This window comes from Pistacia vera, unplaced genomic scaffold, assembly GCF_008641045.1.
Source record: "Pistacia vera cultivar Batoury unplaced genomic scaffold, PisVer_v2 Contig84, whole genome shotgun sequence".
NCBI lineage: Eukaryota > Viridiplantae > Streptophyta > Magnoliopsida > Sapindales > Anacardiaceae > Pistacia > Pistacia vera.
The window spans coordinates 471782-486264 of record NW_022196712.1 but is presented as its reverse complement, the minus strand read 5'-3'; the positions used below and the strand labels follow the sequence as shown (position 1 = coordinate 486264).

The 14483-nt window shown below is 37.3% G+C and overlaps 1 protein-coding gene across 1 annotated transcript; it reads right to left on the bottom strand.

Annotated features, from left to right (window-relative positions):
- Nucleotides 1–310: 310 nt before the first annotated feature.
- LOC116118244 lies at nt 311–4593 on the bottom strand. The gene is made up of 5 exons (XM_031404206.1): nt 4232–4593; nt 3905–4080; nt 3494–3652; nt 1395–1621; nt 311–937 (listed from the first exon to the last, which is right to left on the bottom strand). The coding sequence occupies exons 1-5, from the start codon at nt 4591–4593 to the stop codon at nt 311–313; spliced, it is 1551 nt and encodes a 516-aa protein (XP_031260066.1).
- Nucleotides 4594–14483: the final 9890 nt, after the last annotated feature.

The window sequence follows — 14483 nt, the reverse complement described above, 5'->3', positions numbered from 1 at the left end:
TAGGAAATCCATTGTAATTCACAAATAGTAGAGGCTAAACTTCTATATTCAACTTCTACAGAAGATCTTGAAACAGTAGTCTGCTTTTTAGTTTTCCAAGAAATTAATAAAGAACCAAGATACACACAATAACTATTAATAGATTTTCTGGTATCTGGACAAGATGCCCAGTCAACATCACAAAAAGCCTTTAGATTGAATGAATTGTGAGTAGGGAAAAATAAACCTTTTGAAAGACATTCTTTTAAATATCGGAGAACATGCAAGGTAGCTTCCCAATGACTATGACAAGGTTATTGAACAAACTAACTTAGTTGTTGAACAACATAAGTAATATCTGGTCTATAAATCCTAAATATAGTAATCTTCCAACCAACCGTCTATACTTATCAGGTTTAGAAAGGAAATCATCACTAGTAGCTGAGAACTTGAATCCTTTTGGAAGTGGAGTGAAGGCAGGTTTGACTCCAGATAGTCTTGCAGCTTGAAGGATATCTAACGTATACTTCCTTTGATAAATGTATGAACCATGTGAAGATCTTGCAATTTCAACACCTTGGAAATATTTAGCATATCCAAGATCCTTTATGGTAAACTTGTCATGAAGGAAAACTTTCACAGCTTGAATGTCATCTTTAGAGGAACTAGTGATAATGACATCATCAACATAAACTAAGAGTGTAAGAAATGATGAGGTAGTTGATTTAATGAATAGATAGTGGTCATGAGCTGACTGGGAAAAACCATATGCAATCAAGTGAAAAGTGAATTCATTATTCCATTGTCTGGAAGCTTGTTTCAGACCATATAATGATCTTTTCAACCTGCAAACTTGATCTTTAGTAGCCTTAGTATATCCATCAGGAGGTAATATGTAAACTTCTTCATCTAGATGTCCATGTAAAAAGGCATTGTTTATGTCTAGTTGGTGAACAGGCTATTAATTTCGTAGTAGCCACAACAATGAAAATTCGAACAGTGACTAACTTAGCCACATGTGAGAAACTATCAAAATAATCGATACCTTCAATTTGATTGTATCATTTTGCAACTAATCTAGCTTTGTACCTGTCAACTAAGCCATCAGGTTTAAGCTTAACCTTATAAACCGATCTAGAGCCAATTGCTTTCTTTCCTGTAGGTAATGATGTTAACTCTCATTTATTGTTAAGTTTTAAGGCATTGAGTTCATTTTGCATAGCTTGAACCCAATGTGCATTAAGTTTGGCCTGATTATAAGAATTAGGTTCTTGGACATTAGACACATTTGCCAAAAATTACATGTAAGGTGAAGTGAAAAAAGGAGAGTGAACATAAGGGAAGGTGGGTGGGGTATGAGGTGATGATGTAGCAAGTAAAGTAGTGTTGGCAATGGAAGACTGTATAGGAGATACAACACTTGAGACAAAATCATCCAACCATGCATGCTTCTTTGATATTCTAAAACTATGTCTTAAAGGGGTTATAACAGGAGTAGAAGAAGATGACTCAATGTTGGTAGTTGGAGCTAAGGAGTGAGAAGAAATAGAATGGAAATGAGAGGATGAATCTGCTAAAGAATTGTTAGAACTATGATCAATAGAAGTAGAGAGGTTAGGATCAAAAGACGTAGAACTATGATCTACAGAAATAGGAATAAGAGGTAAAGGAACTTGTGCTTAAGAAATACAAACTTGTTTATATGGGAATGAATTTTCATGAAATATTACATCTCGAGACATAAAAACTGTTTGAGAATGAATATCAAAGACCTTATATGCCTTTTGACCAGGATTGTACCCTATGAAAACACATTTATATGCTTTTGGTGCAAATTTGTCTTTGTGAGGATGTGTGTTTGTAGCAAAACATAAGCAGCCAATTGAAGCAAGTGTTTATGTTTTCTTTCCACTAACCCATTTTGTTGAGGGGTATAAATGCATGACTGTTGATGAAAAATGCCAAGTTCGAGGAAAGGATTTTGATAGTGTTTGCTGAGAAATTCAATACCATTGTCAGTTTTGATATGTTTAACCAACAATTGGAATTGATTTTTAATCATTTTCAAAAATGCATTTAATCTTTGAAAAATTTGACTTTTATGACTTAAGAGAAAAGTCCAGGTTGCTCTACTAAAGTCATCAACTATAGTTAAAAAATAATGAGCACTTGAAATAGATGCAGTTTTGTATGGTCCCCATATGTCTGCATGAACTAATTCAAAAGCAACTTGAGCGTGAGTTATGCTAGTAGGAAAATGAAGTCTATGATGTTTTGACAGATGACATGTATCACAAATGATGCCATCAAAATTAGAACACTTATTAATAAAAGAAGGTTTTCAAGAACAATATGAGAAGGATGACTTAGTCTTTGGTGCCATATAGCAGAAGTATTAGAATCGTTATTGATAATGCAAAAGGTATTACAAGTATGATCAATAACAGAAGGATCAATGCTAGATACAGATTTGGAAGAATATGCTCTTATTGTCTCTAAAGTAAAAGATGGCTTGTCTAAAATGTATAATCTCCCAACTAACTTGCTAATAGCCAAAACTGCTTCAGTCTGTAGGTCTTGTAGAAGACAATGGGTTGGATAAAAAACAAATTTGATAAGTGCAGTCTCAGAAAGTTTATTGATAGATAATAGGTTGAACTTAAAATTTGGAATATGCAAAATCTTAGTAAGTTTCAAATTTGACTGTAAAACAACAGTGCCAATATGATGCACTGGGCTGATAGATCCACCTTGTAAGTATACAAGTGTGGGTTTATGGACTAAGGCATAGGTATCTAAAATTTCAAGGACCTAATCAAGAAAATTCTTAAATCTCAACTTGGGTTGGGGTTTACTTACCTTGTTATGGAGAGACTTCACCAACTCTTCCTTTCACTTGTTTTGCTTGACTTTTTCTCTACTCTTAACCAAAAGAACAAAACCTTCAAACTTCAATATAAACTAAAACTCACAAATCACACAACTTAAGTAGGAATTCTTACCTTAGGAAGCCTTAGGTTGATTTTCTACCCCAAATCACTTCAAAAACCCCTTGGAACTCCTTGATCAAAAGGAAGAAAAGTTGAGAGGAGCAAGGATGGAGAGTTGCATTTTTGAGAAGAAGAATGAGGGGTTTGCTAACTCTTAATTCCTTTTAATGAAATTTATACTTAATCATTCCCATTTTGCCCTTACTCTTCTTTGGGAATTCCATCTATATCCTTTGATTCATTACAAACTCACCCCCATATCAACATATTCTCCATGAAAAATCCTTACAATTAACTCCCCACTTTTCCTGCTAATTAGGGGTAGAATGGTCAAATTGCCCTTAGGGAAGAAAATATCTAAAACTTAACAAACATTTTAATCGGCCTGTCGCCGCGGCGAAACTGTCCAGAGAGTTTTCCCGTGGTTTCAACACATCTTCGCCGCGGCGAGGCTCCTGTGTAAATAATCCAAGATCCTGAATCTAATAATTCAATAAATCTTAATGCATGTTTAAGAATTGTACTTGCAAAATCTGCAAAGTGTGCAAAGTTAATTGCAGAGCCATCAGCTGGTGCTTTTCCTTTCATAAACCTTGTTAACTCTTGTTTAATCAATTCAGACAGTGCATTGTTCCATTCAATCCCTTTGCTAAGTTGTTCACCTAAAACTTCCGAAGGAGTTTCTGTCATATTAGCATAATTCTTAGGCATAGATTTTGATCATTGAACTCTTTGTACCATTTTGGATAGCCATGAAGTTTAAAGCAGGTTTCCTTTGTATCTCCATCATTGTTATAGAACTGACAGTGCCTTTCAGATTTCTTCATCATGTCCTTCCTTTTATACCCATTCTTCCTTATTGTCTCCTTCTTAAAATTCCATGTCTTAGCAAACATAGCAATATTCTGAATATTTTCTATAAATGTTATATGCACCCTCTCTTTGCTTCTCAACTCTCAAAACCATTGAGTAAGCCTTATTTACACTAGGCAAAGGATCCATAACCAATATTTGGTTTCTAATATGATCAAAATTTTCATTCAAGCCCATAAGAAACTGCATCAATCTATTAGAAGAAGTCATATCTGCTACTAACTTAGCAACAGCACAACTACATTGCGGTATAGGTATCAAACAGGTTAATTCATCCCACAACTTCTTAAGCTTTGTATAATACTTCATAACATGCATAATTTCCTTGAGTAATAGAACTAATTTCCCTCTACAACTGGTACAATAGAGGTCCATTACACTCACCAAACCTTTCCTCTATCTCTCTAGCAGAAGTTGTGTATGGGAATGCTTCAACAATCTCTTTCGAGATGGAATTTAATATCCAAGAGGTAACCATAAAATCTACCCTATTCCATTGTTCAAAGTTTGGGGATTCTTCACCAGACATCTCACATTTCCCATTCACAAACCCTAATTTTACTTTTGCACCTAATACAATCTTCATACAACTCCAAGACAGATAGTTATTGTTACCTGTAACTAGAGTAGAAACAAGAATCATTCCTGGATGGTCAGAACTTTGCAAATACAAAGGCTCTCCATTTCGTATATGATTGAACGCCATTTCTCTTTCACTTCCAACATTCGAGCTCCTTAATTCACCATCCATGGCTATCAATTCAAAGTATTATCAAGCTGAAACAAGTATTGTAAATAAAAAAAAAAAAAAGAAATTAGGTTTCAAAAGATCTATAGGATCTAATGCTCTGATACCATGAACAAAGAAAATATTGAATTAGTAAAATAATGGTGTATATGTTATAAAGAAGAAAGAAAGAGAAACTTGTCTTTTATACAAGAAGTAAGACTGTCAGCTCAGCAATTTGCCAGCTCAGCTAACAAACTAACAAAAAATATTAATTAGCTAAATTAATTATCTCTACAAAATATTCAACCAAGATGTTAAGTACCTTTTATATATTGCAAAACATGCTTGTAGGCTTGCTAGAGACTAACCAATGGAGCTTGCAAATGCTGGCTAAGTTTGTTAACTGAGAAGGCAAGATCTAGATGGGTCATTATGAGGTACTGCAATTGTTAGAGTTGGTGAACTCTATTTAATGCTTAGGAACCTATTTTAAAGTGCAGCGAAATATTTACCAAGTAGATTATGCAATTCCAATTTGAACACATCAAATATAAGTGCTGAAAATAAAGAACACAACCATATACATGGTTCGGCTAAATCCACTTTTAGCCTACATCGATGGGGCCTTGTCCAGATCGAAGCAATCCATTAAGTTAAAAACAATTACAAGATATAGTTCAAAGCTGATCTAAGTTACAATAAAAAGAACTCCCTGTTCAACTTTCACTTAGCACCACACTCTGAATCCTTAACGTGTAGCAACTCCTTGGATTTTCTTCAAGCTAGGAACACACTTGAGAACAACTTGTAAACCACCAAGCTTCAAGTATTGACGCTGCGCACCAGTATCAGTAAAGGAACCACATTCCAAGAGCTATCAAGTCTAAGTTTGATATAGTAAGGTTTTGGCGCAAAATGGAAAAGAACCTTGAACCTTAAGAGATAAAAAAAATACTCTAAGAGAATCAGAGTACAATGAAAACAAAGTGTCAAAAGGTTAGTTTCATACACGCAAGAAGGGGTATTATATAATGAAGGATTTCTGGTTCAACAATACAGTGCCAAGTTAGCCAACAAGGGACTAACTAATGTTTGTCCAAATAAGGAAAGTTTTCCTTGTTTTGGTTTAGACCACAAAACAAATCATAAAAAGATATTTTATTCCCTATGACTACTTAAGGATGTTATGACACATGTAGAAAGGTCCTAAAAAGTGAGAGACAAAGATAAACAATATCTTTTTCCCTTTTTCAGACATACAACTCGTGTTGGGTTGCAAATATCTGAAGCAAGAGTGAGAGCACAAACTGTTGTGTACACACACTCTAAACAAAACAAGCAAAGACTCAAGGCTGGCAATTAGTGTGCACACACACAATTCATAAGTTTGACAAATATGAGTTTTCCATAGCAATGCTCCAATGGTGCTGCAATATAAGGTTGGATTTTAAAAAGGAGTGTTAGGATTTGCAACTAAATTTACACTAGTGGACATAGGAGTATCACTTGAGTTTGCATCAGCCATTCTAGTTTTTGATAACAAGTCAGCTGAATACTTAGTTTGTGTAAGTAGAATTCTGTCATCACACTTAGTAGCTTCAAATCTCAAAACAACTCCCCCAAATCCTTTAAGACAAATTGATGATTCAGATCTTTGCTAAGAGAATTAAAATAGCTTAAATCATTGCCAGTTATAACGATGTCATTGATGTAAACGAGCAAATAAAAAACTTTGGCTATAGAGGTATGAAAGAACAAGCTAGAATCTGAAAGTTGAATTTTGAAAACCCAAGCAAGAAGAGCACCTCTGCGTTTATCGAACCAAACTTAAGGAGCTTGCTTTAGCCCATACAAGGCTTTATTTAGTTTGCAAACATGGGAAACTGATCACTTATAAATCCTGCAGGCTGCACCATGTAGACGCTTTCAATCAGATTGCCATTGAGGAATGTGTTATTTATAGCAATTTGTTGTATCTTCCATCCATAAAACACGGCTAAGGTGAGAATAATTTGAATGGTACATGGCTTTACAACCGGAGAAAACGTTTCAAAATAATCGAGTCCAAGAATCTGTTGAAAGCCTTTGACAACAAGCCTGCTTTAAATCTTTGAACACTCCCATTAGGATGATATGTAATCTTATTGTCATATTTCTATGTAAGGGATAAAAGTCCAGGTATTATTTGTCATGAGAGTTTCATATTCAGTTCTCATGGCTTCTATCCATTCTGGAGATTGCAATGCTTCATTCACTGAGTTGGGTTCTTCAAAAGTGACAGTATGAGCAATTTGAGCTTGACGCCATGCAAAATTATCAATTTAAATTGTTTCATTCTAGTAAGCATGGGATGAACATTCTGAGCATTAGAAATTGGCAGGTTTGAAATTGAAAAACAATAGTGCTATTATAATTTAGTGCTTATGTAGGAGATTGTAAACCAACGTTAGTGTAGTGAATAATAGCCAATAATAAAGCTGATAAAATTTAAAGAATACACTAAGAATTTACACGGAAACCCTTTCGGGAAAAAACCAGGGCAGAGGCAAAGAAATCACTACGTAATATTTGGAGAGTACAATATCTTTCTCACACACCACTCACAATAGAGTATTTATTTTGTTCTTCACTCTTTCTCTCATTCTAGCAACTAATGCTACCTTTTTATAGAAGAGAAGAAGGTTTCTTCAATGTGAAGATTTCGGCTCCTTACTAGCTGTCTTCATGAGCAGCCACCACTCCAGCCGCCTTTAGCCACTCCGATTACCTTCCTTTCAGGCTGCCACCAGCATCCAAGCCAAAAATCTAGACTTTCTTTGTTGAATATCTAGATAGGTTTGTGTGATTTTAAGACATATTTACAATTCTCCACCTTGGCTTGAAATCCACCAAACGTTACATATCTTTCTCCCTTGCCTCTCCACGATACTGTAACTTATTTGCAACCTCCAATAGTGTCTAAGCAAAGCTTGAACTTAGTTATTTGGAATTGGTTTGGTCATCATATCTATTGGATTCTTTACTATTTGTATCTTCTCAACTACAACCTTTCTCTCTTCAATGATCTTTGGCACAAAATGGTAGTTGACTTCAACATGCTTGGTCCTTTCATAAAACACTTGATTTTTAGAGATAAAATGGTAGCCTAAACTCTACCAAACATGGTAGAGCCAGTATGTTCTTCAACACATTAGCTGTCAAGATTACCACGATGAAAGTTGAAAACCCCACCAAGCTCAGTAACGCGAGCTTGTCACCTGAGTGGAGGCTGAGTGATGAAACGTTGGTCCCCACCCATTGAGAACCACTTGGTTTGTGGTCGGATGGCAAGACCTTAGGTTACCCAGAGGTGTTATGTTTGAATCCCACCAAGTGGCCACCTATCACATTTGTGACTTACCTGATCCATTGGGCTTGTAAGGTGTTCAATGGACCCCAAGGATTAGTCGAGGTGCACACAAGCTGGCCCGGACACTTCAGTCACCAAAAAAAAAAAAAAAAAATTTGAAAACCCCACTTAGCCCATGAAACTTATAAACATTGATATAACATTATTGACCTATTTAAAAGCCAATGCAAATGAGTGAGCCATATTCTCAATTTGCATTACCCTATCTTTGTTGCTTTCTCTTTGCTTATTCTTTGTCCTTGAAAATTTATTCCACAAAAATAGCTTCTTTTGCATCCCAAAATATGAATGTGATGAAATATGAATGCCATGATTGTGGCTAACCATTAAGATTACGCTAATCACCCAAAATCACTCAATCAATCAATTCCCTTATTGAGTGCAATTACATTATTTTGTTTCCTTATTGCATAGCTAAACTTTTCTATAAATAGGTGATGTATTCACAACTCAAAATTTTTCAATTTGATACAATTGAATTCATTTAAAGATATACTCTGACCTTTCAATTATCTGTCTTGCCCTCTCAAAGATATCTCTTGGGCATACTCTAACTTTCTTCAAATTGCCTCTCTTGCCCTCTTAATTCTGACATGGTATTAGAGCTTCCAGGTTGAATCAATTTCTGCTTAACTAGTCTCTCTTCCTTGTCCCTGCAATTCAAACAAATACTTGGTTAGCACAATACTCAACTAGCCTCTCTTTCTGTCCCTGCAATTCAAACAGAAACGTGGTTAGATTTTCCAATGACAATAACCGAAGCTCAAACTCTGACATAATCACCAACATTTGTATTTTTTACACAAGCTTGTGGTTTATGACCATAAGCTTGAGGGGGAGTGATGAAATATGAATGCCATGATTGTGGTTAATCGCTAAGATAACGCTAATCATCCAAAATTACTCAATCAATCAATTCCCTGATTGAGTGTAATTACATTTTGTGATTAGCAATCACCCAAAATCACTTAATCAATCAATTCCTTGGTTGAGTGTAATTACATTATCTTGTTTCCTTATTGTATAGTAAACTTTTTTATAAATATGTAATGTATTCACAATTCAAAACAATTCAATATGATACAATTGAATTCATTTAAAGATATCTCTCGGGCATACTATGACCTTTTAGTTGTCTCTCTTGCCCTCTCAAAGATATTTCTCAGGCATACTCTCGGGCATACTCCAGCTTTCTTCAAATTGCCTCTTTTGCCCTCCCAATTTTGATAGAATGGATCGGAACTTGATGTCTAAAAACTCAACAATGTATTTCTCATGTCCCTATTAGACGAGTCACAAGGTGAAGAGTACAATGAGGAATAGTTGAATACAATAATCTGCTCTCTAGAAGCAGAGATAAACTTAGAAACAATGGAAGATCAGGATTCTGGAATGGATAATATTCACAATTGCTTGGAGTCAATCAATCTTGATTATGAATTTGCATGGGATGATATGGAGCAAGCGAGAGGCTTCCTAACGAAGTGATGAATTGAACTCGTACATCGATTCGTATGAGTTTGGAAGAGTTGGTGATCATTTTCAGGTTTATTATGGAGTTCACTTAGAAAACCATGGCTGCCATGACTCTATGTGGCATGAAACACAGAATACTCGTATGCTGATAACTTATTCAATTTTTTCTTAGTTCAATTTTGTTATGCCTAAAAAATTAGGGCTGACGTGAGCTTATGTCAACCAGCACTAATCAAAGTTTAGGAAGACTTTGTGCCACCCAAGAGTTGCCACGTCGTCAAAAAGACAGAAATAGTATAGCTGTCATTAATTTGGCAGACTCAGACTTTATCTACGAGTGGATGGGAGTCGTCCACCTGTCCAAGCCCTACACAATTTAAGGATATCTGCCATGTAATCAACCAATGGGAAGCGTGATAGGAATTGTACTACACCTGCCCACATGTAGACTTGTAATCATTACTCTGAAACCTTCTACTATAAATAGAGGGCTCCTCTCTCATTTTCAAGATTCTGATAAAAAACCCGCATTCTGATTGTAACATTTTATTCTCAGAACACAGATAACCGGCGAGAAACATATTGACTTGATATTCTCTCTGAATAGTTAGTCACTTGTACCACTACTCGTTGTTCGCTATACACAACCTCCTGTAACCTCATATATATAAAAGAACAATGGACGTGGATTCATTTTAAGCATCCGAACCACTTTAAATATCATCTTCCATTTTCTTTATTGCATTTTCCATTCACGTGTAATTTCTAAGCCAACTTAGCACTTCACACATGCAAATCGTTGATGTCAAAATCAAGCATCAACAGTTTGACGCTAAAAGAAGGGCCTAATTTAGTATCCACTCTTCATCAAGAATCTCTGATCAATCAATTCTGCTTGCTGACAAATGGCTCGTGGTTTCAAAATCGAGTGAACTAGCCCCAACTCTGAGGAGATTCCCCAGGTATAAGACGATATTTCTTTTGAAGTACCTTATATTCCGCAGAATACCGTGACGGATTTTCCCATGAGCTCACAGCTTGATCTAACTGTGAGGAGTTACATAGAGAGGTTCAAGAATACTTTCGAAACGGTTAGCCGAAGGCTAGACCGTTTGAATCAGGTTGTACCGCCCAATTCTGATAAGGCGGTGCCATTGACAAAGATGCCTATAGGTTACACTAAAGCATGGAAATACTATAACACGTAAAGACAAAGGAAAACAGGTGGTAGATAATGGGCCAGAAGGCTCCAAGGGACCAGAGAATGCTGATTGTGAAGCAAGTAGAATACCTGTGGCTTTACGACTTGGCCATATGTTGTATCATGAGCCGTCCCATGCCACATCGCATGGGCACCCCCGTAAGAGTGCAAGGCATGGAGATTCCTTTCATCGTCGGTGTGATGGTGTTAGTTCTGACCACCATGGAGTTCAAGATAGCTCCCCTGGCCATTCAATGCCTACACATGGCTCCAGCCAGCGTGTGTCGAGGCATGCCAAAGGCTCTAGCCAAGTTGAGGATTTGTCCGACCTGCGGTCTTTCCTCAACCGCAATCATGAGGGTCAAACCCACGTTACAGAAAACGATCCCCAGATAGCTCTACTTCCTTAGATTGAGGAGTTACAGCGAGCTCTAGATCAGCTTAGAGCTCAACATAATGAGTAGGGGTGAGCTGTTGAAGCGTCCCCTTTTTCTCTAGCAGTGTTAGCTGCTCCTCTCCCGTTAAGGTTTAGCATGCCCGATATGTGAGCATCGATGGGAATTCTGATTCGCAGGATCACCTCTATAAGTTTAACGACCTTATAGAGCTTCACCAAGTTTCTAGCTTGGCCAAATGTCGCTATTTGGCAGTGACTTTTACTGCCAATGTCAAGCGCTGATTTAGATCGCTCCTGCTAAGGTCTGTCAACTTGTGGCAACAGATGAGTTTGTTATTCTTGAGACACTTCCAGACTAACAGGAAGTTCTCAATGTTGTTGAGCTATCTGAGCAACATACGGTAGGAGAGAAATGAGTCCCTCCAATCCTATATTGACAGGTTCCACAGGGAGCTGCACAAGGTGGCTAATACACCCAAGGAGTCAGTTCAGACTCTCATTATTGCAGGGGTTCGTTTGCAAACTGACCTTTGGAAAAAGCTGCAATCTAAGGACGACATTTCCCTCACCTACTTCTATAATCTTACTGAGAAATACCTCCGAATCGAGAATTTCTTGGCTGCTCTAAATCACTATGACCCTAGTCCTTCGACTAATGCCCCTAGCCGAGGGGAAGAAGGTCGGGGGGAGAACAGTAGGAGAGCTAATCGTAGGTGGGTCAATGATGATTAACAAAAAGGAAATAAGCAGTGGTTTGAGCCCAAGAAATCTTATGCCTAGATTCCCCATCGCGATCGCGACAAGAATCAGTACACTTCGTTGAATGCATCAGTATTAGCTATTTTGGACAAGTCAGAAGAAGCTGGTTTGGTCGGAGAGCTAGAGCCCATGAATAATCCCTCTATGACAAGAAACAACAAGAAATATTGCTGTTATCATTGGGATAATAGGCACCACACTGACAAGTGCCGAGCTCTCAAGCAGGCAATTAGAGACCTTATAAAAAATGGGCACTTCAAGGAGTATGTTGATAGTCTAACTCCCGTTTGGGAGAAAGATCAAGGGGATGAGGGAAACAAGCACAATGATTGCAAAGGCCTCTATCTTGTTGGGATCATATTTGGAGGACCACACGTCTCGGGAAATTCTTAAGGTGCTCAGGAAAGATACGCTTAGGAAGCTCGTCATGACCCTATAGGTGTGACAAGCACGGCGTAGCGACTTGCTAAGGTGCGCAGAGAAGAAGAGATTACCTTCTCAGAGAAATACGCAGTGTGATTGCATCACCTCCATAAGGATGTACTCGTTATCGCGCCTGAAATAGGTCGGTGCGAAGTCCATAGGATGCTGGTGGACAATGGTAGCACTGTGAATATCCTATTTCAGCGAGTTTTTGAGGAAATGCAATCGGACGAGGCAGATCTAAAGTCTGCCTCTATCCCTCTTTATGGTTTTACTGGGGACCATCTGATTCCCAAGGAAACGATTGCAATTTTCATCACTCTGGGTGATACCCACGAGGTGACCAAGATGACAGAGTTTTTGGTAGTAGATTGTTCGTCTGCTTTCAAGGACATTTTGGGATGACCTCTAATAGTCCGAGAATTATACTGTTTTTATTAGGCTTTTAGGCCAGATTTTAGATACTTCTTAGTTCATTTATGTCTGAATTGCTACTTAATTCTTTACATTTTGTGTTTCAGGCCAAAATGGACATTTTGCGCAAATAATGAGCGAATTGGAGTTTCTGGACTTAGAAGTAAGCGGATCTCAAAAGTTGGGAGAGTTCTGAAGCTGAGTAAAGCACTATGAAGCTTGTTTCCATGGGAGAGCATCGAAGATTCAAGCAAAGAAGCAAGCGGAGGGCAATTCTGTAATTTTAGAATTCTTCATGAAGATTCGCCGCGGCAAAGTTTGTTCTTCATTGCAGCTAAATGAGTCACACATAAGAGTTACTTTTACTTCGTCGCTATGGCGAGACTTCTTATTCGCTGCGGCAAAGTCTGCAATTTTCAGTTTCGTTAAAACGCACAGTTTCATTTTTAGGCAAAGTCTTAGGTTTTTGGGCGAGGTATAAAAGCAAAACTTTGCCATTTCAGAAGAGAGTCGTGTTTTTCTTAGTCTAGAGCAGCTTTTCCATCTTCTTTAGAGTAGATTTGACGAATTTGAGTGAAAAGTGAGAAGATTTGGGATTAAATCTGGTGGATTCTTCAACTAGGGGAGATCTCTCGTCTTTTCTGTTATTTTAATATGTTGAACTTTGTGTTATTGTTTTTCTTGCTTATTGTATTGATTTAGCTATGAACTAACCCATTTTGGGTTAGGGTTCTGATGTAGTTCAGATTCTCATGGATTGAGCAATTGATTTTATTATTTTCATATGCTGTTGCATGGATTGTGTGGTTATTCTGAATTTATTACTTTTAATTGATGAACATGATGAGATTGAGAAATGAGTCATGTTAAGCTTCTTGGGTAATCACCATTGTAGTATTAAATGCTAGAGATAGATTTAAGAATCAATGAAATCAATCTAGGATTCTATGTGCTTAATGAGCTTAGATCTATTAATCTTCAAATTGTTGGGTGCGGAAGTTTAATAGGGAAAAGTAGGAAAACATAGCCTGAGAAGGTATGTTTTACAATTTAGAGAATTTGATTTACAATCAATGCATGTGAATATGGAAATAGCATAATCCGGAGATTTAATCCATAGAGTCCGAATGAAGTCAAAACCCTACCCGTTTGTTTAAATTGATATTACCTTGTTTTTTCTAATCTTGCTTTCATAACTTTAGCTTCGAATATTTAGTAATTTTTGTTTTAGTTTTAGTTTAATTTTCTCCCATTAATCCAAACAAATTCGATTGCTCCAACTTGAGAAACACTTAGGAAAGTTAGTGCTTAACAAATCAATCCTTTTGGGAACAATACTCACTCATCACTTTATTACTTTGTGTGACTAGTGCACTTGCTATTTATACATGTTGTAGTAAATACGCATCAACCGCTACTACGGAACTTCAAAGTTGTCAACTCCATCTATCATCTGAAGATGAATATTTCCACTCCAACGGGGTGTAGAGAAGTCAAAGGATCCTAGAGTGAATCCCGCAACTTCTGTGCAAGGGTAGTACAGATGGCATGCAAAGGGAAATATAGGCCAGTAGGCATTCCCGAGCAGGCTATGGCGATCAGCAGGATCGAACCACAGCTGGGTCCAGTGGAAGACAACATGGATCCTCATGTTCAGGAGGAGTATTCCCATAATGGACCTATTGAGACTCTATCTGAGGTATCGATTGACCAAAATAAACTGACTCGGGTGTTGAGGATCGGAAGCAATTTCAACCCTAGCTTACTGCCAATCTAACGAGCTTCCTCAGACAGAATATTGATGTTTTTGCATTGACTCATGCTGACATGGT